Below are 27,669 nucleotides of genomic sequence, written 5' to 3' on the forward strand. Positions count from 1 at the left end.
AGCAAACAGTGTGGTCAGCTTCAGCATAGCCTGATTTAGCACAAGCAGCCGATTGGCGGTTGGATCGGTTTCCCGGAATACTGCCGATCAGCTGTTCCAGCTGGTGTGGGATCGCACCGTTGCCGCCCATCGCCGCTGTCACCTCCGTGCGCCCCATTTTCGGCCTCCATTCCTTTTATGCCCCTCGGTGATAGGTGACAGCGGGATGGGCAAGTCCCCACAGCCTGGAGGCAAAGGCAGATTTTTTTTTCTTGTTTTCCTCCCAAAAGCTAGGTGCCTCTTATACTTTGATAAATTAGCTCTCCAAGATAAAATCTTCCTACTTTAAGTTTATGAAACCCAGCACTATTTCTGCAAAGAAATATGATGTCAGAGGCTCATGTTTCATTTTGTGGCATGACATGAATGTTGTTCAAATTATTTTGTAAAATTCAGACAGAAAAAGGACTAGTAAGCACAAAGTGGCATGTTCATGGATCTGTTGGGGGGGCTTGGGCAGTGCCCACCCCTTACATTATTTAGTATTTTATATATTCTTTATTATATTTCATCCAGTTACCAGTTGACATTGATTAATGTTAGAATTAAAACTGATGCTTCTAAAAATGAATAGAATTGATAGATATTTTAGTTGGATTATATGTATGAGTGTATCGTTTCTTGTATATATTAATTTATTAAGGTTATTAAAATATAGTTGTAGTTCTTTGTATTCACTTGTCCTTTCCTATAGGTGAAAAGCAGCAGCCTGTTAATTGGTCTTGGGTCACATTAACAGCTAAGCAGGTGGTAAATGTCATGGTCTCTGTGTTGTACAACCCCAGCAAGTTCTATTGCCAGTTATTAAACGAAGACGGTACATCTTTTTTTCCTCCTTTCCTTTCTAATCCTCCTTTGGGCTAGAAATAGGTTTGTTAGCTTCGTGAAAAGGTCATTAACATCATAAACAGTTTAAATAAATATATTGTAATTTGGAGCAAAATAATTAAATGTTATATATGTATATTGTTGACACACCAGTAAAGAAAACTTGGATGAGATGGGGGAACTCAAAACATCAAGCTAGTGTGCAGAACTAGGCAAATTTTGGTTTAGTAGTATTTGGAAAAGAGTGAACATGAAACTATAGAAGCAGTTTCATTAAGTAAGGAAAAATATGAAGCAGGAATTAAACAGACTTGAAGAAATATCCTGAAGTAAACCCTAACTGTGATGTGTTAGTGTGATCACCAAAGCAATATAGCGAATCAAAAACAATTCTTATCTGGTATATAGATAAGAATGTTTATGCAGTGTGCAGATATAAGTATTTTCTCAAAAAACAAATTTGTCTATGGTATAACTTTCTTTGGTTAGTTACTGGAAAATTAGTTAAATCAATATGTATACAGTCCTGGAACTATATACATATTGACATAGAATAAGTATATTCTGCACTTATTTCTATCAAAGTTCCTTTTTTCTTTCTGGAGAAATACCCCTGTTGCATATGTGGCACTGTTCCACAAGTGCCTGGCTCAAGGGATCAGGTGGAATTGCTGCTGCTGGACCAGCCTCCCTGCTGCATGGCAGCTTCTCTACCCGGACTCCTGGACCTCACCACGGGGCTGATGGTAGACTTCCCAAGGCTTATAATTCTGGGAGACTTCAACCTGCCATCCCTTGGGGCAGGGTCAGAGATAGCCCAAGATTTCATGGAAACCATGACTTCCAGGTCCCAAGTCATCCAGGGCCTGACTAGAAATAATGGTCACACACCCAATTTGATGTTCTTGTCAGAGAAGTGCCTATGTGACCTGGAATTGCTGGACTTGTCCTTGGTCCCCCTGTCATGGTCGGATCACAGTCTGGTAGAAAGGAGTTTCTCAAGAGCTGCCCCCCCTGCAGGGAGGCAGGACCTATTAGACTGTCCGCCCCTGCTAACTAATGGACCATGATGGGTTCTAGAAGGAGCTGGGGATTATAACTGCAGATCTGCTGCGCAGTCCAGCCAAGCTATTAGTTACTGTTTGGAATAGGAAGGTGACTGAGGTGCTGGATAGGGTTGCACCCGTACACTCTCTCTTCACCCGTAGACCTCTCTGCCCTCCATGGAGGAGCTGAGAGGTATGAAACGGATGAAGAGACATCTAGAGCGTCACTGGCAGAAGACAGAGTATGAACTTGATCAACATGGGTAAGAGCTGCTATTAAGGCCTACATTATGGCAATTCATGCAACGAAGTGTAAATATTTCTCTGCACTAATTGCATCTGCAGATAATTACCCAGTGACCCTCTTTAAGGTGATCGTCTCCTCCTGGGGAAGGAGGAGATTGAGGTCCACCTGAAGGAATGTGCTAAGGAATTTGCGGATTTTCTGGAAGACAAAATCACTTTACTTCATTCCCAGTTAGATGCCGGTGTGGTTGCTGGTCCGGTGGAAGCCATTGAGGCAGGTTCTTACCCTGTTATCTGGGAATGGTTTGACCCTGTCACTCCTGAGGAGTGGACAGGATTGTAGGGAGTATGACGCAAGCCCTGTGTTTTAGACCCATGTCCCTCCTGGCTTGTGAAAGCTTCCCGGGAAGTGACAGGCGGGTGGACTCTAGTGGGGATTAATGCTTCCCTACAGGAGGGGGTAGTGCCCCAGCACTTTAAGGAGGCTGTGGTCTGCCCTCTTCTTAAGCCATTGCTCAATTCCATCCTGTTGGATAATTTCCGATCTGTCTCCAATCTTCCCTTTTTGGGGAAGGTTGCTGAGAAGGTGGTTGCATGGCAGCTCCAGAGGATAAAAAAGATTATCTAGATCCTTACCAGACAGGATTCAGGCCTGGATATGGGACAGAAACAGCCTTGGTCACACTTTTGAATGATTTCTGGCGGGAGCGGAATGGGGATAGTGCAATCATCCTTGCTCTACTTGACTTCTCGGCAGCTTTCAATACTATCAACCATAGTATTCTTCTGGAACAGCTTTGTGGGATGGGAATGAGAGGCCCTGTACTATATTGGTTCACTTCCTTCCTCTGCGGTCATTCTCAGTCAGTGTTGATAGGAGGGGAAAGATCCAGCCCTCGCCCACTGCTCTGCGGAGTTCTGCAGGGCTCGGTACTCTCTCTCCTCCTATTCAACATTTATATGAAGCCATTGGGCGAGATCATCCGTCACCATGAACTGTGGTATCAATATGCTGATGATACTCAGGTGTATGTCTCAGTCCATTGTGAATTAAGCGATGCTGTGTTCTCCCTCTTGCAGTACCTGGAAGCTGTTAAGGGCTGGATGGGGAGCATCAGGTTGAAACTGAATCCTGACAAGATCAAGTGGCTCTGGGTTAGGATTCTTTGGCCCAAGGAGAATTGCCATCTTTGGTCTTTGATGGGGTGGCACTACCCCAAACAGACCCTGTGCATAATCTGCGGGTTTTCCTGGACCTGCTGAAAGAGCAGGTGGCAGTCGTGGCCAGGAGGACCTTTGTGCAATTGCGGGTTGTGCGCCAGTTATGTCCTTTCCTGGACTGACAATTCCTACTCATGGTCGCTCATGTCCTAGGTACTTTCTGTCTTGACTATTGCAACACCCTCTGCATGGGGCTTCCCTTGAAGAGTATCCGGAAGCTCCAGTTGGTGCAAAATGCAGTGGCCAACATGGTTTTGTGCAGACCTTGGTGTGCACATGTATTACCTCTCCTGCGGGAGCTGCATTGGTTGCCAATTTGCTTCCGGGTGCAATTCAAGGTGCTGGTTGTTACCTTTAAAACCCTTCATGGCTTGGGATCAGGTTATCTGAGAGACCGTCTCTTGCCAGTCACATCTACCCGACCTATCGGAGTGGGGGAGGCAAGGAAAATGTGGATCCCATCCCCTAGGGAGATGCACCTAGTGGGACCCAGAAAAAGGGCCTTCTCCATGGTGTCTCCCTCTCTCTGGAACAGAGATTCCTCCAGAGATTAGAATGGCCCCCGCTCTAACACTCTTCTGGAAGGCACTGAAGACCTGGTTCTTCCAGCTGACCTGGGTAATGCAGAGTGGGATGAAACCCATTAAATGGCTCATGTGATGTATTGCTGGGGGGGGGGCATTATATTATTAACCTGGACTACTGCAACGCTCTCTACATGGGGCTCCCCTTGAGGAGCACCCGGAGGCTCCAACTGGTCCAGAATGCGGCCACGCGGGTAATTATGGGAGCTGCATGGTACTCCCGCATAACACCGCTCCTGCGCGAGCTGCACTGGCTCCCAGTGGTCTTCCGGGTGCGCTTCAAGGTGTTGGTTACCACCTTTAAAGCGCTCCATGGCATAGGCATATCTCCGAGACCGCTTTCTGCCACCGACGACCTCCCATCGACCCGTGCGCTCCCACAGAGAGGGCCTCCTCAGGGTGCCATCAGCCAAGCAATGCAGGCTGGTGACCCCCAGGGAGAGGGCCTTCTCTGTGTGGGCACCTACCCTCTGGAATCAGCTGCCCCCAGAGATAAGGAGAATCCAAGACCTCCGTGCCTTCCGCTGTTCCCTTAAAACTTTCCTTTTCCAACAAGCCGGGCTGGCCTAACAGTGCCTTTTAAATGATTTTAAATTTGTATGTTTCTTAAATTTTTGGCCAAATTGAGATATTTCCTTTTAATTTGTTCTTAATGTTTATATTATGTGTTTTTATCTGGCTGTACACCGCCCTGAGTTCCCAGGAAGAAGGGCGGTATATAAATTTGAAGTAAAATAAAATAAAATAAAATAATTATATGATTATTTCCTTTTATTCTTTTGTATATGAGGCTATTATATTCCTGTAAATTGCCTTGAGCTGCCATGTGTGAATAGGTAGCAATATAAATTTCCTAAAATAAATAAATAAGAGTGTCCCATGGGCATTTATTTGATCATTTTTAGAATATTTGCTTTATGGCTTTTGCTACAAAGACTAGCCCAGGACAGGTCTGACTGAAAGGAAGAGTATTAACCTTGAGGTAATCTTAAAACACCTCAATATCTCAACCAATTCTTTTTCAGATTTGAATGCTCTTAAAGAACTCAACTTATCTTTAGCAGAGTACTGTGAGAAAACAAAACCCAACGTTTCCCAAACAATAAAAGGGAATGTATATGGTGCTTACTTTTCTGGTAAATAATATTTTCCCTCTGTTTTTTTAAAAAATGTCAACGTTTGTTGTATGCATGTATCAAATTTGAATGTAAATTGAAGTAGTAAAGGAATCTGTTAGGTCTGTGAATGTTCCATTTTACCATACTGTTGAATATTTATCTTTATATTTTTAAAGTATATGACTAGTTTAGGTTAGTGCACTGTTGCATTTTGTTTTGTTTTACTTTACACCTTGATTGTTGCATCTTGATATAGATTTTTTCTTCTGAATAAGATACTTCTACATTTAGTGTATTTCTTGCATTGTAAGAGAGTTAGTATCTAGCTATAAATGATATTGGTGTAAATTAAACAAAATTTGTTAAGCTCAGGTTTCTAGAAAAAAGTATGTGTTTATTCAATGTCCTTTTCTTTTAAATTAGGTGATGGTAGATGGTATCGTGCCTTTGTAAAAGATGTCATTTCACTTGAAGTAATTAAAGTTCAGTTTGTAGATTATGGAAATTATGAAGAAATTCCTCTAGATAAAATTAGACAGATTTCATCTACATTCTTGAAACTTCCCTTTCAGGGAATCAAATGTTGGCTTTCAGGTAGGAAACTCTTGAATTTTGTATAAGATATTAAATTAAATAATCCATCATAGTATTTGATTATGCTGGAAGATATTCATTGTGTACATTATACATTTGGATAATTTATCTTCATTTTATATTTTTGAAACAAAACAATTTAAATTTGCTTTTTATTAAGTTATGCTTTAAAATTCTGGGACCTTAAAATGGTACAATTGATCCAAAATATCAGAATACTTTCTAGTAAATATGTCTGAGTCTTTTAAGTCCTGTCAAGTTGCTTCTAACTTGGAATTAATGTAGAAATAATCTTTAGTCTGATTATTTGAAATGAGCTCAGATTTTTTAAAAATATATAAAAAGACACGAGGATAAACAGTAGATTTTAGTATTGGCTAAAATTTGCAATGTCAAGATGCTTTATGTAGTCTAAAGAGCAGTTATGTGGTCTTGTAATGCTAAATTCCAAAATAGGATATACTTGCAAGCCTTAATAGAGACCAGACATAGAAAAATACTTCTTTCCTAATACAATATTGAACTCTTCTATTCATAACAGTTTTGCACATTCCTATCAAAACATTTTGAATCATTCAGCAATCCAATTTGCTGTGAGGTGCTATTTAATATTACATTAGCTTTTCTATTGCTTCAAAGAGTCAAAAGATAAAAAATCATAGCAATATCCTTTTAATGCTTTGAGAAAACAAAGTATTTCTCTTCATATTCATGAATTAATTCCTACTAAAATTATTAATATTTACTCTTTAAGAAGTGTATGGAATATTGTGCTCATTATGATTTCAAAAAACATCTAAAGAGCTAAAGAGGAATGAATGTCTACTTAAGATTTCTTTCTGTTCCCCACAGGTGTGAGACCCATAAATAACGAATGGACTACAGAAGCTATAACAACCTTTCAGATGTATGCAACTGAGAAAAAACTACAGGCCAGAGTAATTTCTGTAATGAAGAACGGTGCTGAAGTGGAGCTTATTGATAATTCTAGTAGCATTCCCATGATCAGTGAAATATTAATAAGGAAGCATTTGGCTTTTAAAGAAAATTTACTATTAAATCCAAATACATTACCATGTGAGTTGATAACAAGTAATTTCCAAAATAATGTAATATTGCTGTTGTTTGGAATGGTATGACAATCTCTAAAAATTGCTTGTCTGAGAAAAAATATGTTCCAAGTTTGGAAAAAAGCAGCCTTCTATAGAACATTTTGCCCATCTTTCTTTACAAATATGGGAAGCAAGACTTAAGAATACCTTATGCTGTTTGACAATAGAAATACTCAAAGTGTTCCACTTCAGAATTTGAAACCTTTATTCTAGCTGTAATGCACATATCCTAAGCTTAGTTTTATGTTTGGCAACCTGACTGGGGAAAAAACTAAACATGCACCACTCAAAACATTCAAGGTCAGTATTTTATTACCATCCATGAACTCTTAACTTTCCAAAGTGTAGGATTTAAAAACAACAATAAACTTACCTACCAGAATGGCAGTAATATTTACCTAACTCTTCTTCATTTCTACTATATCCTTATCACAATTTTCTCCAGCCACTGACAAGTGGGAATGCACTTTATTGTTTTTTCAAACCAATTGCAGCATATCATAATATGGAGTAAAATGTCTAAATTTATCCTAAATGAAGGCAAAAACTCAGAAATATAAAGTATTTCGCTCCAAACTTGGTACATTTTGCTTATCTTTTCTGTTCTCTTTTAAGACTAGATTATAATTATTGTAGCATGCTATCCAGAAGATACCAGATACCTTAGTACAGGAGATCTTATTTTGAAGTGCATAATGATGTTCCATAACATTTTCATTGGATGTTGCTGTATAAAATATGGTATAATTTTTTTTATTTCATCTGATAAAGGTACATCTACCAGCATGCAGTGGACAATGCCAACATTTTCTATTGGTGATACAATATCAGCTCTTGTATTAGATGTGGTAGATCCTGGCTTTTTTTATGTTATACCAAAAGAAATGAAAGGTAAGAATCAAAAGTATACTATGCCAACAAAAATGATATTTATTGACCCATTCACAAATTATGTATTTATATAAATAGAATAGAATAGAATAGAATAGAATTGAATTGAATTGAATTGAATTGAATTGAATTGAATTTTTTATTGTCCAAGTGTGATTGGACACACAAGGAATTTGTCTTGGTGCATATGCTCTCAGCGTACATAAAAGAAAAGATAATGTTTATCAAGAATCATAAGGTACAACACTTAATGATAGTCGTAGGGTACAAATGATACAAGCAACAAAATTACAGTCATACAGTCATAAGTGGAAGGAGATGGGTGTGGCAATGATGAGAAGATTAATAGTGGTGCAGACTTTGTAAATAGTTTGACAGTGTTGTGGGAATTAGTTGTTTAGCAGAGTGATGGCATTTGGGGGAAAAACTGTTCTTGTGTCTAGTTGTTCTGGTGTGCAGTGCTCTATAGCGTTGTTTTGAGGGTAGGAGTTGAAACAGTTTATGTCCAGGATGCGAGGGGTCTGTAAATATTTTCACAGCCCTCTTTTTGACCCATGCAGTATACAGGTCCTCAATAGAAGGCAGGTTAATAGCAATTGTTTTTTCTGCAGTTCTAATTATCCTCTGAAGTCGGTGTCTGTCTTGTTGGGTTGTAGAGCCAAACCAGACGGTTATAGAGGTGCAGATGACAGACTTAATAATTCCTCTGTAGAACTGTATCAGCAGCTCCTTGGGCAGTTTGAGCTTTCTGAGTTGGCGCAGAAAGAACATTCTTTGTTGTGCTTTTTTGATGACATTTTTGATGTTAGCTGTCCATTTTAGATCTTGGTAAAACCTAGAAATTTGAAGGTGTCTACTGATGATACTGTTTGTCTAGTATTGTGAGAGGTGGAAGTATGGAAGGCTTTCTTCTAAAGTCTACCACCATTTCTACGGTTTTGAGTGTGTTCAGTTCCAGATTGTTCCGGTCACACCACGAGGCTAGTTATTCAACCTCCTGTCTGTATGTGGATTCGTCATTGTCTCGAATGAGACCGATCACTGTTGTGTCATCTGTGAACTTCAATAGTTTAACAGATGGATTGTTAGAGATGCAGTCATTGGTATATAGAGAGAAGTGGGGAGACCACACAGCCTTGGGGGGCCCCTGTGCTAATTGTACAGGTATCTGATGCGATAAACTGATAAATAAACTATAGCAAACCTCCAGCATGTTTCCTTTCTCACTGTCTCTACCCTCTGAATATAGAGCTCCTGTTAGATAGTACAAGGAGGAAGGTTATGAATTTATGCTCTCTGTAACACTAAATTGCACTGTTAAAATAACTGAATTGGCAGCATTATTTCAGGATGGTTTTGGAAACTATCCAATTTTTAAGGATGTTCCCTCCTGTTCCATTCTTGCCTTCCTCCCTCCCAAAAATGAGAAAAGCCATTTAGAACGTCCCTTTCACTGTTACAGTATCAGCAGGTACTTTTCCTCTAGAAGATCAATTTTCCTTTGATTGATAGCACCATAAAACAATTTTATCTTAATAGATGGTTGTGGATCCTACAGTTTGAAATAAAATGAAACCTTTTTTTAATAAACTACTTAAGTAGTTTAATAAACTATTTATAGGGAAAAGAGGTATGTTATTGAGGATAATCAGGTAAATCAGAGAATATAGTGTCACATTACATAAATTACATAATTTTTTATCCATAATTTTTTTATCCATTCAAAATGAAGTGGGGAAAATCTTAGCATTTTGTTTAATCATATTTCTACATTGCATTACTTCAGGAACATTGGAATATTTTAATTTATTATAGAAACAGGATTTTGAAAGTGTCAAAAAAAGTTACAAAAAGACTATTGGAAGCCATTGGAAAAGATAAATATATTTCTAAAAATTAATTCTGGTGCATTAAATATTTCATGCAGAGTAGAGCTGCTTCGCATTTTGGAACCAAACCAAACCACACCACAGATGTTTTGAAAGTTTTGGATTTCACATAGAACAAAATGGGATTGTTTTGTTCCAGATATGGAACTGTATTTCTCCAGAAGAGATTTAGGGTGAGAAAGTATGGAGAAGGCAAAATCTACAGATAGTTGAAGGGAGGATGGGAAGGGAAGGTGCTAAGTTGTCACAGGAGAAAGTTGGGACAGTAAGATATGCTGCACAGGGAATGTTTTCCATAGTAGTGAGACCATTGTAGTAAGGAATAAACATCAGTATGTTGGCAACTACTTTAATTGGAAGGGAAAATATTGGAGAATTGAATAACAAAATAACAGAGTTGGAAGGGACCTTGGAGGTCTTCTAACCCAACCCCCTGCTCAGGCAGGAAATCCTATAGCATTTCAGACAAATGTTTGTCCAATCTCTTCTTAAAATCTTCCAGTGTTGGAGCATTTACAACTTCTGGAGGCAACTTGTTCCACTGATTAATTGTTCTAACTGTCAGGAAATTTCTCCTATCATGTTGCCCCCAGTCCTTCTTTCATGAAACTAGACTTACCCAGTTCCAGCAACAATTTTTAATACGTTTTGGCCTCCAATCCCCTAATCATCTTTGTTGCTGCTCATGATACGCTTTCTAGAGTCTCAATATCTTTTTTTACATTGTGGTGATCAAACCTAGATGCAATATTGCAAGTGTGGTCTTACCAAGGCATTATAAAGTGGTAGTAACACTTCACATGATTCTGTCCTATTGGACAGTTGGCAGACTGGAAGGGATGCCATACTGGAGGCAGCTGAGAGTAAAAGGTGTGAAATTATGAGTTTTGCCCTAAATGCCTCATAAAATCACTCCAGGATTTTGTTTTGCCTGAAAATTGGACTGAATTGCTGAGTCTGCAGATAATTTTAAATGGTTCAGCAGTGGAATATAGTAGCTTGCTCCAAATATGAAATAGATCATAATTCCTGTTCTCTGCACATTTTTAACAGGAAAGCAAAAATTATTTTTTCATACCTGTGATTCCTATACTATTGTTTAAAATAAAAGAAAAAGACTGGCAAGAAGCTTTTCAGAGACAAGTGGTAGTCTCCAGAAATCATTTTGATTTCCCTGAATATTGCTTTGCATGAATCCAAAGTAATTCTCAGATAATAAAGAAAACCAGAATTCAAGGCTAATAGTCATCTTAAAGCACTTCTGGTTGGCCATAAAAAGGATGAGGACTAGACAGATTTATTGCTAGCTAATTAGCTTAGGAAAGGATGGGACAAAATTGGAAAACTATGGACTGATGTTCAGAGTGGTGTAGCTACAGAGAAGTAGGGGGAAAAGAGCAGGACAAGATTATCATCCAGAATGATCATTAAAGAGGAATGTAAAATCTGTAAGTGGACTTTTTATGTTTGCAAATAGAGACAAGAGTGAATGTTTGAAGTAATGTGTTTATGGTTTTGAAGTATCCCTATACAGAGCTGAAATCAGTGTTGAAATTGTTATAGTGGTGCAACTAATAATTTTCCAAGTTTAACATTTCTATAACATCTCAAATATGCCTCCTGGTATCCTTTCATATTAGTAGGCAAATCTGAAATTTTAAAGGAATGGTAGTTGGTTTTTCTCGGGCGTATTTGATTTCCCTTAAGAAAACAGTCCCACACTTGCTGATGATACAGTGACTTCTTTATTCTTTTGAACCTGAAGTATGGCAAAAAAAATATATCATTTTTTTTTTCAGAATCTGGGAAATGTCAGATAAAAAAGCACTCAAACTAAATCCTTGGCACTTTCACATGATTATTTTAAACTGAAAGCAGCTTCAGAATTCTGTTCCCATTATGTCAGCAAAGTTCAAAAGCTTAGCTGATTTATTTCCATTTCAGTTGTGTTGTTGAAATGGTTGAAAAGCTAAATGTGTTTGAGACATAGTGATCTATTTTCTCAACTATATTTTTTAGGGTACCTTCCTGGCTTCTGAATTTCAGGTCCCATAATAAATAGACTACTTAAAGGCTTTGTTCAAGTTTTTTAGCTTTCCATTCAGTAGCCCATTGATAAGTATGACGGTAGTGAGAAAACAGCAAGTGAGCTGGGACTAGGCAGGATTTTGTTCCTTTTTCCCAGTATTTCAAACAGGCAGACATAAAAACAATAAAACCCTGTAAACTGCATATCAATAGAATGTGAGAACTAGAAGGCTCTTGGTGATTAGTTCAGGAGTAAAAGACAGAAAGCCTCCCAGAATGGGAGGTAATTTTGCACATGCATGTGTGTATTTTCGTGCACACATATGCATCTATAAATTTTAAATGCAAATAAACACACACAGTTGAAAGATTACTTTTTCAGGACTTAACGTTGCTAAAATAAGTCAGAGATGATGTGCAAAAAAATTTATTGAGCCTTAAATAACATATTTGGACTTGTTATTCAAAAGCAGTGCTTTAAAATGTTTTCTTTTCATTTCAGTGGATTTAGAAAAGCTCGAAAAACTAATGATTGAACTTGCCGACTATTGCTATACTGAAAAAGATAGCATCTTTCAACCAAAGATTGGTGAACCCTGTTGTGCCAGGTTCTCAGGTGAGGAAATGGACTTGGAAAACTGAAATGTGTGTGTTTGAATAAATGGATAAAATAAAAATTTTATTTACTGTAGAATGTGCTGCAGAGATTCGTAGATTAGGTGAAAGCATCATTATTTTAATATATTGTATTTAAGTTTATTTCAGTTAAACTCAGAAACCAATATATGCATTTAGTGGTTTAACACTCCAATAGATACTGGAGGAGGTATTACTTCACAATTTCAATAGTTATATTGAATTCAATGAATTTGGTAGCTTATGCATGGAAAAAAACAAACAAGTTGTTCTGAATTGTTTGATTTGTTTCAAAAGCAAGCCAGAATGTGGTTATTTTAGATAGAAAATTATTTAAGTTTTCTGTTCTGTTTTTATTAATGACATTTATTTTCTAACCTTTTGCAATTAGATTTAGGCTTATCTTTTGATAACCAGCCAGGACATCAGGAGAGATCACAATGTCTCTTTTGCTAGTGACTTAGGCCAGAAGGGTTGTTTATTTGGGATGGAACAAATCAGCAGGTCTTTAAGGAACATGTGTCATAATGAGGGAAATATTCTGGATGTGACTGCACTGAGAACAAGCTGTGAAGAAATAAATTGCTGCGAGGGAAGCTATGCTTCCACTGTTGTGTGATGGTGTTTGGTCATACTGTTTATTCTTGGCTATCTCCCTCTTAAATAATTTCCATAGTCCCATTCTTTTTTAAAATTGGTAGATGACAGTTTAAGTGAGGGTTTCCATTATCTAGCTCCTTTGCTTTTTGAATTAATCCCTTCTAAATTTAAAGAAATGTAGTCCTTCAAAAATAAATTTCTGTTCAAATATGACCTGCTTGTTTATTTGAGAGAATTCTTCAAATAATTTTTCTATAAGTGCACTTATAGCGCTACTTGTTGCCCACGTACTGTATGTTAAACAGAACTAGTTTTCTCTTTTAAAAAGATACTTTAAGACTTCTCTCCTTTTTTACTTTTCACTCTTCAGTTTATAAATAGGGACATTCTCCACAGTGGCTTTTCCTATGTAGAAAAACTCATTGAATAAACAGAGTTGGGTGGAAGAGTAACAAATGAGTTAACCATGATTTGGCTAACCAAAACTTAATTGGTGCAATGTTCTCAATATTTAAGGGAAACCTCAGCATTTGGGTACATGCAGTTGATTAGTGTGTCTATAATGATGACCTTCTCAGTCTTGATTTTTTTCTCCCCACCCTTTTAGGTGATGACAAATGGTACCGTGCTCTTGTTTTGGGAATAAATGAATCTGAAGTCAAAGTAGTATATGCCGATTATGGAAATGTGGAAATGTTGCCTTTCTCTCGACTTCGGCCTATAACTGCCCCCTACTTACAATTACCGTTTCAAATACTTAAATGTTCCTTAGCAGGTAACAAACCAACCAGTTCAGTTTGTCAGACAGTAAATATTTTAATTCCATTCTTGAGTTATATAGTTATGTCTGCATAGCATTAAATCTAATAAATTAATAACCAGTGAGTTGCTCTTTTTTTTCTTTGCTGCTTTTGGATGACCACAGAAGAAAGACCAAATGTTAAATACAAAGAGAAATATGCCAGAGGGCAGGCCACACACTTCTTTTCAGTTTTTCATAATTATGAAAATTAGAGATTCAGATGAAATTTGTGCTATAAATGCAGCCATGCATGCGGAATTGTATTAGAGACATATTAGTGTCAGCATAAAAGAACTTTAAAATTGATGATTCAGGAGGAGTTTACTTCCTTGCTTGAATAAGCTTTTTCTTTCCTTTTTTGTCTTAGTTACTAAATCCTTAAACTGCAACACATATTCTTGATATGTCAGAGATTCAGTGAAGTGTATTGATGTCTGTGGGGGGGTATTAAAGAGACATATCTTCCTTTATCTAATTGGTGCTGAATATAAAGTTGACCACTATAAATGATTCTAATATTACCATTCTGTATAAAGTTGACTGAAACTAAACGTCTTTGAACTTTTGAACCACGATATATTTGTAGTTTCTCTCGATTCCAGGTATTATGGGACTGGATGGAAAGTGGTCCATATCAGCAATAGAGAAGCTGAAAAGTCTCTTAATGAATAAACATGTAATAATTACAGTGAAAGAAGTTACTCAAAATATTTATCCAGTAATTGTGCAAAAAAAGAGTGAAAATTGTGTTACGGATATAGCAGAACAGTTAATAATTGAAAACTTGGCAAAATACAGCAATAATGGAAATCGTAAGTACTTCCAAACAAATATATGCATATTTATCTGCTATGTATATACTTTCTGAAAGACATACATTTGTTTATAGCTAAACAAAAACTGGTAGCAAGTACTAGGAAGTGCATTTCAATTTTCACTTGGGTTTGTTACTAGTGGAATAAATATTTAAACATATTTTTTCTTTATTTAGAATGCTCAAAGACAGCAGATTGCTGCTGTATAGAGTTGAAAAAGCAAGTAAGTTTCAATTTGAAATTAGTTCTCTTGATTTCTAAGTACAGATTGTTTACATAGAAATGATCCACAGAACATTAATCTTTACTCAACGAAAAAAGTAATCAGTCTTCAAATGTATAACTTGCATAAAAATATTAATAAAAACAGGAAGTTTTAGAGGTCACTGCATAGTCGATATTGTTTTCTCATATGAAACTGTAATCTGTTCCTGAAATTTCACTAGAAATTTCAACTATTTTAAGGCTCTCAGTATATTTGAGAAATTGACTGTAAAGGTAATAAAGAGGATAGATTAGAAGGGTCGTTCCCCAAGAAAAGGTTATGCATCCAAAATTAATTATCTGTATTTCAGGAGTATTAACTATTATTTTAACAAAAAAAGTGTACTAGTATGAAATTAGCAAAAGTAAGCGTGAGAATGCTTCCAAACCAATAATTAGAAAATATGTATTCTGTTATTGAGACTCATTTGTTGAATAAGTAGAGTATATAAATGGTAGCATTAAGCAAATACAATCTGAACTAGAATGCTTAGTGGTGCTCTCTGTTTGCAGTAAATTGACTGAAAAACTAGCTTGAGACAAGACAATTCCATTATAATTTCTGGTTTTCTTCTATATTATAGGTTGCAGTAGTTGAGCAGGTTCTTTATTTTCTTCTGAAAGATCGGTTTGGTGAAGATAACATTCCTGACATTATAAAGCCCTTGGAAAAATAAAATTATGTACATACCATATACTGTAATATATTGTAATATTGTAAAAAATAATACTAAAAGTTAATGCATTTTGTTTTGTCATATTGAAATTTAAGTTGCTGATTTTTTGAGGCCCCAAAGTGCAAAACTAATTTTTTTTTCAAGGAATGCCATGAAATAACTGGTATAATTTGGAAGTAACTATGTTTTGAGTACCATAAGTTTTTCAAATGCTATGACTTGGAACAGAGTGTCAAACTCATGGTCCACCGGCCGGGTGCGTCATGTGCTGACCACACCCACGGTTTAGCGAAGGGGAAAAAAAGTTGCAATACGCCACGCCACATGTTTGACACCTCTGACTTACAACAATGTAATTGGATCCCTAAAGTCCATGGTATTCTCAAAGGTTGCTATATTCTTGGAACAGATCTGTGCAGAATTAAAATGTATGCAAGATAAAAACACTGTATAATCCATACTAAAGCAATACTTTTATTAAGCCAGATCAAGGCTGAAAAGTTCATTGACTTTTGTGTTGCAACAATTTACCAAAGAAATAGTAAATAAAATTTCTCCATACAAGTCAAGCGGCTTTTCAAAACCATTATCTACATTTATCTCCAGTCTTAGGTAGAGTATTGACATAGGCTTTAGACATTCAGATTAGGAATCAGATAGACATGTTTCGTGTAGAAAACAAATTGGTTAACTGTCCATAACTGAACACTAGTATGTCCATAAGGTGTGTTTTGCAATAATCTTGTAGTGTTCCTCAGGAAAAAAACCCTGAATTTCTGTGAGGCACAGAATAAACCCTCTCTTCAAATGCCTAAGGATGCCTGCAGCCCTTGCCCCCTACTTCCCAAAGTATCTACATGTTCAACTACAGACTTAGTGAGAGCTGAAAACAATTATAATTTTATACCTGCTCTCAGCTTCTAATAAAGCCAGTCTCCAAAATGCACAAACTCTTCTGCAGTGAACCCTTAATTTAACAGTTTTCCCATTATTTTTGGATGTCTTAAATAACATTTGCAAACATTAAAATTCATGCAAATTTACATGCTTCATTTAGACTATTTAAAATGCAGCTCTTCTTCAAATATCTAACTGAATGTGGATCCATTCCTTATTGAGATGAAGTCATTTGCATCTTAAGCTGAACACCAACTCCCTGAAAAAAATAAACATTACAGGAGATTTTCCTAGACATTACTACATTATTTATTAGACCCAGAAGGGCCTTCTCTGTGGTGGCTCCCTCCCTCTGGAACATCATCCCTCTGGAAATTAGACTGGCCCACTCTGACACTCTTTCGGAAGGCCCTGAAGACAGGATTCTGCCAGCAGACCTGGGAAACCCAGAGTGGGATAGAGCCCATTAAATGGCTGGTATGAATGTGTGTTATCACTGGTGGTGGGGGGGGGAGTTATTTTATTTTTATTTCTTTTATGTTGTGTTTTTATTTCCTGTAAGTTGCTGAGAGCGAGTAGGCAGCAATATAAATTTTCCAAATATATAACCAGATCTTTAAGGAAACTGACAGTTATTAGGTCGGTCCTAAAATACTGCTTTACTGACCACAGCTCTGTGCACATTTCCCTTTCCTCCTGGACGTAGGTTGCAGCAAAAAAAATTGATGGTGTTAGATCTTGAGAAGGACAAAAAGTATTAGGCATCTTTACCACTGATTAAAGCAGAGAACTGGATTCAGATTATTTCAGTGGTGCAATACAATACAGCATAAAACGTGAACTCATGCTTCACTCAAGTGCTTTGAGTAAAAGTGCTTTCATTTTTTTAGTTTTCCTTTGCTTTCTACACTTGCAAAAGTTGTAAATGCAAGGATTGGTCATAAAGTTACATTTTCATCACCGTAGTAACACTGAACAGTTGCTAAACAAGACAATCAGTAAACAAGGAATGTCTGGAGATTCTCAGTCATCCAGATCATGGTTGTTCCAAAGGTGCTTTTTTCAAGCGGCAACTGGACTTTCTGGTTTTTTTGCTTCTCATCCAAGAAGCTTCTTCAGCTTTGACTGGATGGTGGGGAATGCAAGGATATAAATCCTGGATTTATATGGAAGGATATATCCTTGCATTCCCGATCATCCAGTCAAAGCTGAAGAAGCTTCTTAGATGAGAAGCAAAATGTCTTTAAAGAAAAACCAGAAAGTCCAGTTGCCGCTTGAAAAAAGCACCTGTGGGACAGTCAATAAGGACTACCCGTAGAGTCCACTTGATATTGTGAGAAAAGATTTCCCATCAGATTAATATGAATGTTGCGAAAAAGTCCCAATCCTTGATCTGCATTTCCTGCCAGATAAAATATTTTAAGCTCTACAGCGAAATCTTTTGAGCCATTAAAATTGATTCAGGATTCTCAGGATCCAGATTGTTAAACAAAACAGGGATCCATTTTTGCTTACCAAGACTATCACCACATCATAAATCTCTTCTATCATATTTTACAATTTAAGAGATAACTGATGTGTTTCTCTGCACGTTGCAGATGGCTCGCTACTCTACTGCTTGTCTCATATTTTCCTGGTGTATCTCAAATATAGTTTGGATTGGTCAAGATTTCAGTTTCTGTAGTGGCATGTGGGAATGATCTTAGGGAAAGGGGAAGAGATGCTGCCTAGGAAACAATCAGATGAGAAGTAGGAACTTTCTGCCTCTCGTCTGTGGCTTAATGGTCAGAGAAAGAAACTTCAGAAGGACCTACCCCAAGGGATCAAGCAGGTAAGTGTTGGTGGGAAGTTTTGTACTTTCAGACTTGAAAGACTGGTGTCAGTCTTTGTAGGTAAACCAGACAGGAAATACTACCAGATGAGCTAAATATATGATTACATTTAGAAAACCTTTCAAGACAAGTACAAAACATCCCCATTAACTCCATTAACTTCTCAATGAACCACAACTCAGGAAATTACAACATAGTGTTGTATGAATTGAGACTACATATATGTGGCATACATAATAGTGATTATGTGCAGGAAAATAAGGGAATGTATAAAATAAGTCACTGTCTTGAGGATTTCAGTAACCATTTAAACAAGATGCAGCCAGGATATGCCACAACTTCACCCACCTGGCTGAAAGGGGAAAAGCAGGAAGGGTTGCCTGTCTCTTTGACCCCAGTGTGTAATCGGTTGCTGGCATTCCTGCCCTGCATTCTTCCCCTTAAAGGTACACTCCCGAATTTCTTTGGCACCTGCCGCCTTTCCGAAGAGGCGGAGGCGTAAACTCCTTCCCACCTACTCAGCCTGTCCAACATGACCCAACGGGCCCTTGGAAGAGAAACAGGGAAACACCCTTCTGACTTCTGCGCAAGACCTTCCGCGCTTTGGTGCAAGTTTGTGCAGAAAGTTATCTTTGCTGCAGCCTCCTGATCCGGGGCTGTGGAAGAGTTTTAAGAGTGCTGCAGAGGGAATACAGCAGCAGTTCTCAGCGTGCCTGGCAGGAGAGTATAACCATCTGCCCCGGGGACTGTTTTATTGCGGCAAATAAACGTTGGCCGGAGTCCAGCGCTCCCTTGTTCAGAAAAAAGAAAGCAGAGGGGATCGGTGTAAGGGGAACCCCGATTCTCAGCGTGGACAGCGCTTCGCCCCCCCCCCCCCGGCAAGTTTATTTTGCATGATGCGCTCTACTTTCAGCCAATGAGTTTCTGGAAACGAGGGCGCAGGTAAGTTTCAACCCCTTTCATCAGTTGGTCCTTTCAAACAACAACAGCGGCGGATGAAGGCTCGAGAGCCGAAAAGTTGCTGCGCGGGTGATCGTTCCGATCCGAAGAAGGGAGCCTTGCGCGAAGGGTTAAAACAGCCTCCTAGAATTGGGCGAGCGACCCACATAGCTCCCTCCGCTCCTCTCGGTGTTGCGTAGAGATCAGCGGAAATTGAGGGATTTGGCGGAGGGAGGCATTTGGCAGATTTTACGGTAATCCGATTATGAATCAAAATGCTTTCCGGGGGCTCGATTTTGCAGTACGGACAGCGATGAAGAAGAAATTATTTTCTTTACTTCCTCTCGCTACCCATATTTCCAATATTTGGAAAAGCTGTCCTGCACACAGAGGGTTTGAATTAAACAGCACTGTTATTAAACCAGTTTGGTATCCTTGCATTTTAATCCTGGAAAATGCAATTTGTAATATTTTGGAAGCAAGTGCCTGGTGCAAGTTTCCATAACCCCACAATCCCAGAAGTATTGGACCACACACCCCATCATTCTCAATTTAGTGTGGGAGTTGTAGTCCTGTACATCAGGTTGAAAAGGGCTTATGATTGTTGGTGACCTAAAGTGCCAACAGTTTGCTAAATTTTCTCCCTACCTTGACCCCAAACTAAATTTTGTCTCTTTTAATTCTTGTGACTGGAATAGTTATAAACTGAACCTTGTTGCACATTGGCTGTCCAGATCATATGACAAATATATTTTTTCCATATGAACCTTGCTAAACTAAGATTGTCAGAGTTCTCATTTTTAAACCAGAAGTCATTTTCAGACTACATATTAAATGAAACAAAAAGAGAGAAAAATTGAGGGATTATGTTGGAACCTAAAGCCTAGTTGTGCCAATTCCAACATGTTTTATTCTTCCCTTGTATTTGTATGTGTATGTACCTATATAAAATGTTCATATGTAGACTGTTCAGCATAGAGAGAATTTTAGAGAACTTGGATTTTTATTTTGAGTATTAACTAACTGTGACTTTTGACTTTCTTCTTAAATAAGCAGACATAACTAGCCACATATTTTTGAGAACTGTTTTCGAACACTCAAAAAGTTCAAAAGCACAACATTGTATATACAAATGGCAATAACAACTTGAAAGTGAGTTCCAAGTTTCTTTTTTGTACCAATAATTCAGAAGTTGGAGAGGATTTGTTTGCACTCAAGCTGTGACGAGCACTGTCCTAGTTTCCTCTCTCTGTGTACAGCACATTGAGAAGATAGCTGTCTCCTTCTCAATTGCATGTTAGAGGAGCTATGCCAACTAACAAAGAAGAACGATGTACTGTATATGCTTAAGACCTTAATAAAATAGATGCTTTACCATACATGTAATCATTGCCTGATCTTATCACTTATGTGAGCTCATCTGCTTTGCTAAAGTTTCCTAATACAGCCTGAAGCAACACAGCCACTTTTCTTGTTGAATCATACCAGGTCTGAAAGGTTAGACAAAAATAAAAAGCTTTGTGCAAAAGGGAATGTTAGAATAGATGCCTGACGTGCCCATAATCTCAGGTTCATCTTAAATCATTTCACTTCAAGCAAAGATGTGCAACTTCCTGGACTAAGGATCATAACTGACTTTTGAATGGCAGGCTAGAATGGTACCTTGGGAGATAGTGGTTGGGATCGAGATGGACAACTAAAATGCTATCTCATTTAGATTTCAAACTCAGTGAAATTAAACATAGTGCAGTTCTTGTGTAATTACTTATTTAATAATGTTAGAAGAAAAGTTATAATCTGACCATAATTTTTTGCAATTTCTTAGTCATAGCCAGGAGCTATAGGTAGCCTCACAGCTGTACATTTCAGCCTCGGGAACTGTAGACAGCAGAATGAAGAAGAACCTCATATATTTTCCATAGGACTATTTGAGGAGCTATAGCAAAAATATGCCCGTCAGTTGTTCATATGACAAACTGAACTAATTCAGTTAGTCACCTGCCCTTATCTAAAGGTGAAGGAGAACAAATTTATCTATTCAATTGTTAATTCATTGTTATATTTTAATATGTGAGATGAAACCAGAAGAGGCTTTTATTTTTCAGTCCCCCTCTCTTACATGTGAAATGTCAATGCTATCTTCCATTTGTTACCCTCTAATGTTTTCCCCAGTTCTTCCCACCTTTCTCTTACCATAACTTATTAGGTAAAGAAATATGAGTACATTTGAATTGCTAGTTTTTCATCTTAAAGAACATTTTTCTGTTTATGTTTGGCCTGAACCATTTTTTATACATTAAATAACTGAATCAAGAATAATGCATTTAAAGATAAGTCATGCAAGAATAAATGGGACTACATATTATGGTAAGTCAGGGTATATTTTAGCAATTATTTACTGAACCATCATTCTGAGCTCAGTAATGCATTATACTAACATTGGTGGGTTGCTCCTGGTTCGCCCCGGTTCAAGCAAACCAGTAGGGGAAGCTCCGCCCAGATGTCATCAAAACGCTCTATGCATGAGCAGAAGCGCCGCACGTTTGCAAAGCAAGCGCACACGCCCACGCGCTACCAAGAGCAAACCAGTAGCGCTGGGATTTGAAACCCACTACTGAATACTAACCCAGGGGTATCAAACTCACATCGTCACATCGTCATCATATGATATCGATACTTTTTCCCCCTTCACTAAAAAGGGGTGGGCACGTGGCCATCACGTGATGCATCCAGCCCGTGTGCCATGAGTTTGACATTCCTGTATTAACCTATTAAACATTCTTTACTAGCAAATTATGCACAAAAAGGGGTTCTATTACTGTTGTTAAATATGTGGATGTCTGTTGTCTTATTTCAAAGAGCAATTGCATACCAATAATTGACCATTTTGGCACTATAGAGAAGCACAGAGCCCCATTTTAACAGCAAGATCTGAATTCTTTAATGTGGGTTTGCAGGAATTCGGTTTGCTAGTGTGCAAACAGCTGTTTAAAACGCAAGCTGTGTTGCATTCAAGAGAGCAAATAAAGGACATCTGTCTGGTGGTGGATGGTTATATGCATGGTTATATGAATCTTCCCTTACTTTAATATTCCTCAGCATTTCTATTTTCATAATGTCTGTTACTATTTCAAAAACAGGTTCCTGTAATTGGATTCATACACTCAGTTAATTTATTTTAACCATGGTTTATTAACTAGAACATAATATGATTAGACTCAGATAATAAGCTGTGGTAAATCATAAATTATGCTTTAATATGACTAATATGATATCATTAGATTATCTAAAACTGGATAAGATCATATGTCTTAGCATGATCTACAAACTTAGCATTTTAAAAGAAACATATTTTAAAGTGATAAAATCCAAACAAATCATTTTATGACTTAATATTATATAGACCTAGACATGTGTGCTATTTAAGCTAATTAAAAATGTTGGTATGGTTTCATTATGTCATTCCAATTTAAATGTGCATTAAAAATACTGATCTTTTCAAAATGTTGTACCTTCTCAATAGAATTATTTTAAATGAATGCTTTAGAAGGGTAGATAGGAAGCAGAGACATACATACATACATACATACATGTTCAGAACTCAAAACAGCCTTATCAAAATATTCTTCTGAAATGTTCTGCAAAATGATATGTACCATAGGAACACATTTTAAAATGTCTAAGCATTCTCTGTTTTGTCAAAACAAAATGTTTTGAATATTCCAATCAGAGAAAACAAGAATAGAATATAATTTTTATAATGGCTACAGATCAGAATTACAAATAGAAGCATATTAAAAAATTTAAATAAATCGAACAGAGTTAAAAGTAGTGGGTAGTTAAAAGTAAAATTAGTTAAAAGTAAAATTGTAGTGGGTTCATCGATGGGTGATCAGAGTGTGTCCAATTTTACAAATAGCATGACAAAATGCAGCTGTGTTCAAGGAGAGTGAATTGTATTGGTTTGATAACTACATAAAAAAGATCAGAATTTTCCAGTTGTTTTAGCAAGTAAAGAGTTACAAGGCAAGTGTTTGGATCCTTCTAAAGTAGTGTTTCTCAACCCTCCTAATGCCGCGGCCCTTTAATACAGTTCCTGATGTTGTGGTGACCCCCAACCATAAAATTATTCCTAAAACCATGGAAAATATGTGTTTTCCGATGATCTTAGGTGACCCCGTGAAAGGATCATTCGACCCCCAAAGGGGTCGCGACCCACAGGTTGAGAACCACTGTTCTAAAGGGTACAGTATAACAGGACATGAGCTGTAATTTCAATGTCTCCTCTGCACAGACATAATCTTATAGCGAAACTCTCTTAGATTGGCCTCCCAAAACTGCTGTGGGAGAAAGTGTTGAAGCATGCTAAATTTAATGCTCTTCACAATTTGGAGATCCTTACATTATGTAAGTATCTCACTTGTTTGTAAAAGGGGCTTAACTGAGCAAAAGAATAAACTTTGGCAGAGCAGACTAGTCAAGTTGGAGTTCCATACACGGGTCTTTGATACGCTGTGCCAGTTCATAGCCAATCATTAAGAAGACTCCCTGGAAAAGCCAATATGTTGGACTTTTTGTGAAATTGGCTTGGTGCATATTGATTTGTAATTGTCCTTAATAAGGAACACGGTGTATTACTATGTCATCTCTAGTACCTGTGTAATTACATCAGTGTGCCATAATCCAGGCCCATACAATGTACCATTTAGCCAGGCCTGCACCCCTCCTTAATACTATGATTAGAATGCAGGAAACAATAAGATCTTGCTATCAGCTGCTATTTCCGTGTTTTCCATTTCAAGACTATAACGATAATAGGATGGACTCCATACTGAATGTTACCTAACACTTAAAATGCAAAAAAAAAAAAAAAAGGCTCAGAGCATAATTTTAAAACCATTTCTGAAAACATAAAAATAAATCAACATAGGAAATAAAATGAACACAATTTACTAAATGAAAATTTTCTTTGTATTAGCATTTCCAAAAAAACCACACACACACACACACACAAAAACAAGCCATCCCTCAGCATAAATAACTAATAGACTTTCTTAGAATTTCCTTAAATAAGCTCTCTGAATTAGTTGTGCAGCAGATTGCAGTACAAAGAGAGTGACCAAACTCTTGTATTCCTTTCAATTAGTGGATATCAACTACACTGTTTATTCTTGTTTGCAAATCAGATGAATTACTCCTTACCAAAAAAGAAAGAAAAGACAAGAAAAAAAGAAAGGCTATCAGTGCTCCTTAATTGCATTAATACATGAACATTAAAATTATACACATTTAATGTGGTTTGACAAGTCAAATCAATGTTGTGCTAGAATTCTTAAGTTTTATCCAACTTCTCCTGCACCACTTCTGTGTAAAGCAAGTGTATGCGCTCCTTTGCCTTAAAATGGAGGACAAGAAAATACCCATGTATCTCACCAACCTACCTTACTGAACTCTAACTTCATCATAGCAATATTATTTTTTTTTGTTTTAAAAAAAACATTAGTAACCAGGCAAACTGCAAGCATAGAGTTGAAAGCAGCCTTCTTTTGTTGGGCCACATGCTTAATTGTTTCTTTTTACTGAACCCTACATACCCCCATCACATTTCCGGAATGGGACAACTTGCCTCAGGACAACTCAACAAATACAAAACTTGAAATATTTCAATGGAACTAATTCCAATAATAGAATAAGAAAAGCCAATCCAGAAATACATGAGTTACAATAATTTTGATGAAAATACAGTTACCAATAATAAAAGTAACTAAACGAAAAGATTAATACAGCATTGAATTGTCCCATGGCAAGTTGGTCATGGTGAGTTGGCTATGGTGAGTTGGCCGTGGCCCTAGACTTCCCTCTTCTAATCCACAGGAAGGTAATTGTTCTCTGCTGTTGTACTGGCTAGAATTAGAAGAGTTTGAAACAAAAACAGCCCAGGTGCAAGTAAAAAAAAAACAATCATAGTGTTTGGAACAGTCAGAACTTCTGTACAGATCTTGAAATAGCTAAGGACAAAACATTTGCTCTCTTTCACACTCTCAAAATACATGTGTTTGGTTTCAGGTTCACAAGAGTCAAAACAATACTTTCATGTTGAGATCAAAATGGTTTATATATCTGTAAGTCTTAAATTAGATTAATATGTTGTTCTGTAAATTTCCAGGGCTTTTGAAAATTTTGGGATACACCTATAGAACATCAGGTTGGTGATATTAATAGGCAAACTAATGTATATTATCTGACTAAATATAATAAAAGATTTCCTTTTAAATGCTTGAAATCACACTGCATTTTGTTTTCTGTTTTCATAGTTTATCTGCGTCCCTTATTTATCTTCTCACACAGTGAATATAGGTTTATCACCATTTGACATTATCTGCCTTAATAATTAACCTGTGGAAGCAAATATTGTTAAAAATATCAAGAATTGTCTCCTTTTCATCTCTTGGGAAGAGTTTTTGATGATGAGAAAACTTTTACGCCACATTCATATGTTTCTAATGATAATATAATGATTATGTTGAGCATGTTAAGTATTACGTATATGGGCAAAACTAGATCTTATTGGAAGACTATGGAATTAATGACATGTGCTTGCAGCTCAAGACAGTCTGGGACAGAGCATTACAAAATTGCCCTGGCATTGGAGATTAATCCTAGAATATTTCTGTCTGAACCATATAAACTTGACTTTTGAAGGTTAGAATATGTCAACCAAAACAAAACTAAGCCGGCCTGATTCATTTCTCCCTCTAGAGTTTATGATTATACTAACTGATATATCTATTTGCAGCAGAATGCTTAAATAAGTCTCTTGCCTTTAGCCAAAAGAGTTTGAATAAATAAGAATAAGTGTTTGGATTCTAGCCTGTACTACTTGTTAGCATCAGCTTTTCATAACAACTGACATACATTCAAGACAAAACACTCTTCCTTTCTAAAATGATAATACTTAGTGTACTCTGGTATTTTCATGGAAATAGAAGTGTCTATAGCTATTGTTTGTGAGCCATTTTTTATTCAAAGATTTTTCCATAAAAATGACATTGCAATGAATCAAAATGGTACCTATTTTGACATTTCCCAATGAACTTTTTAAAACTTTTGTATGATGATAATTCTGATGATATGGTGACACTTTGTTTTGTTTTGTTTTGTTTTGTTTTGTTTTGTTTTGTTTTTAGCATTGAACAATGCAATCCTATCTTCATTGTTACTATAGGAAATAGCATCTAGCAGTCTTGGCTAACCTTGAACAAGGTGAGCACCTTTCCACCTGAATAGTATTTAGATAGAAGACCATGAGAATATCCCAAGGTTGTAAACTAGATGGGGATATTGTTAAAAATGCAGAAAGCAACAAATCATTCCACTGTATATAAACACAGAGCAAACCCTACTCTCTTCTTACCCTGATGATGTTATCTAATTGGGTAATGAAATGTTTGCAAGAAAACAAGCAAGAGGGAACCAAGGACTCCACAGTTCCATCCTGCTGCAAGAGGGTGACATTTATATGGTTGCCTTTTTTAGAAATATATGCTGTAATGAGTAAAATCATTTTGAATGTGTTATGTGTAATGAACTTTCAAGACATAAACTTGGCATCTCCATTTAAAAAAGCTCCTTGATTAATTAAATAGATTTGCTTCCAATGCTTCAGGCGCAATTGTTCTTATTTGGTACATTTTCAGAGTCACATGTTTTGATCTAACATCAGAGCTGGAGGATATCAAGACTCAATCTTTCCATTTCCTTTTAATTGGTAATATTTCACGCTCTTGAAATGGAATATGTGTTGGTGTCTTACTGGATTCATACTGTCCTTTGTTGCTGATTAGTTGAGATTTTTGATTCTCACAGTTTTGCTGGGACCTTCAATGCCTTTGATTATCAGTGCATTTCTAAAAGAGAACAAAGCATTAGATAAACTTTGTTCCCCAACCCATATTCCATAAAATCCAATCTAATTGTCTCACTGTTTCTTCAGCTTTTTATGTCTTGTATGTCTTAGAAAAAAATTCAAAACAAGTCGACTTTCCCATGAGAAGTATTCTTTAAAACTATGTAATTTCCAAATGTGATTAGAAAAGAAAGTATGGAAACATAGTGTCTTTTTAAAGGCATTGTCTGCAATTTGAGCAAGATATCTGTTCTTTTATCTTTCAGTGCTCAAAACCTGCCTGTCTCCTCAGGAGGAGCAGCTGACTGAAGCACTTATAGGTGCTCACCCCTTCCCTCTTTATCCGGAGAGATTTAAAGAGCCGGTCTACTCACCAGGTGTTTGTTCTTCACTGCAGTTGATCTTGTGGAGCTGTCTTAGTTTTCCATTTATTTCTCATCCTCTTTCCACATATTTCTCTGCTCATTATAAAAATACCAAGCTTTTTCTGTATCTAGTGGAGGGAAATGCTTGGTTTCTGACTAAGTATACAAACAAAAAGCAATTGCTTACTCCTAGGAAGGTGGATTGAAAATCTAGTACAGGGGTGCCACACTCAATTTCATTGAGGGTTGCATCAGGGATGTGGTTGACCTTGGGGTGTTGTTCAGGCATGGCCTACTGGGTGGGTGTGGCCAACTGGGTGGGCATAGCCAGCTCGATGCC

General features: G+C 37.1%; 1 protein-coding gene across 1 annotated transcript in view; it reads left to right on the plus strand.

Annotated features, from left to right (window-relative positions):
- TDRD1 (tudor domain containing 1) overlaps window positions 1-15,390 on the plus strand; it is a 39,348-nt gene extending 23,958 nt beyond the window's left edge. The window contains exons 16-25 of the mRNA XM_070945471.1: window positions 734-856; window positions 4,990-5,100; window positions 5,506-5,676; window positions 6,529-6,753; window positions 7,560-7,679; window positions 12,099-12,212; window positions 13,440-13,607; window positions 14,237-14,446; window positions 14,626-14,672; window positions 15,298-15,390. Of these exons, the coding sequence (XP_070801572.1) occupies window positions 734-856; window positions 4,990-5,100; window positions 5,506-5,676; window positions 6,529-6,753; window positions 7,560-7,679; window positions 12,099-12,212; window positions 13,440-13,607; window positions 14,237-14,446; window positions 14,626-14,672; window positions 15,298-15,390 (1,382 nt within the window). The remainder of the gene's footprint in view (window positions 1-733; window positions 857-4,989; window positions 5,101-5,505; window positions 5,677-6,528; window positions 6,754-7,559; window positions 7,680-12,098; window positions 12,213-13,439; window positions 13,608-14,236; window positions 14,447-14,625; window positions 14,673-15,297) is intronic.
- Window positions 15,391-27,669: the final 12,279 nt, after the last annotated feature.

Source organism: Pituophis catenifer, unplaced genomic scaffold (assembly GCF_029215685.1).
Source record: "Pituophis catenifer annectens isolate HBS135680 unplaced genomic scaffold, rPitCat1.0.hap2 SCAF_6, whole genome shotgun sequence".
In the NCBI taxonomy this organism is placed as follows: Eukaryota; Metazoa; Chordata; class Lepidosauria; order Squamata; family Colubridae; genus Pituophis; species Pituophis catenifer.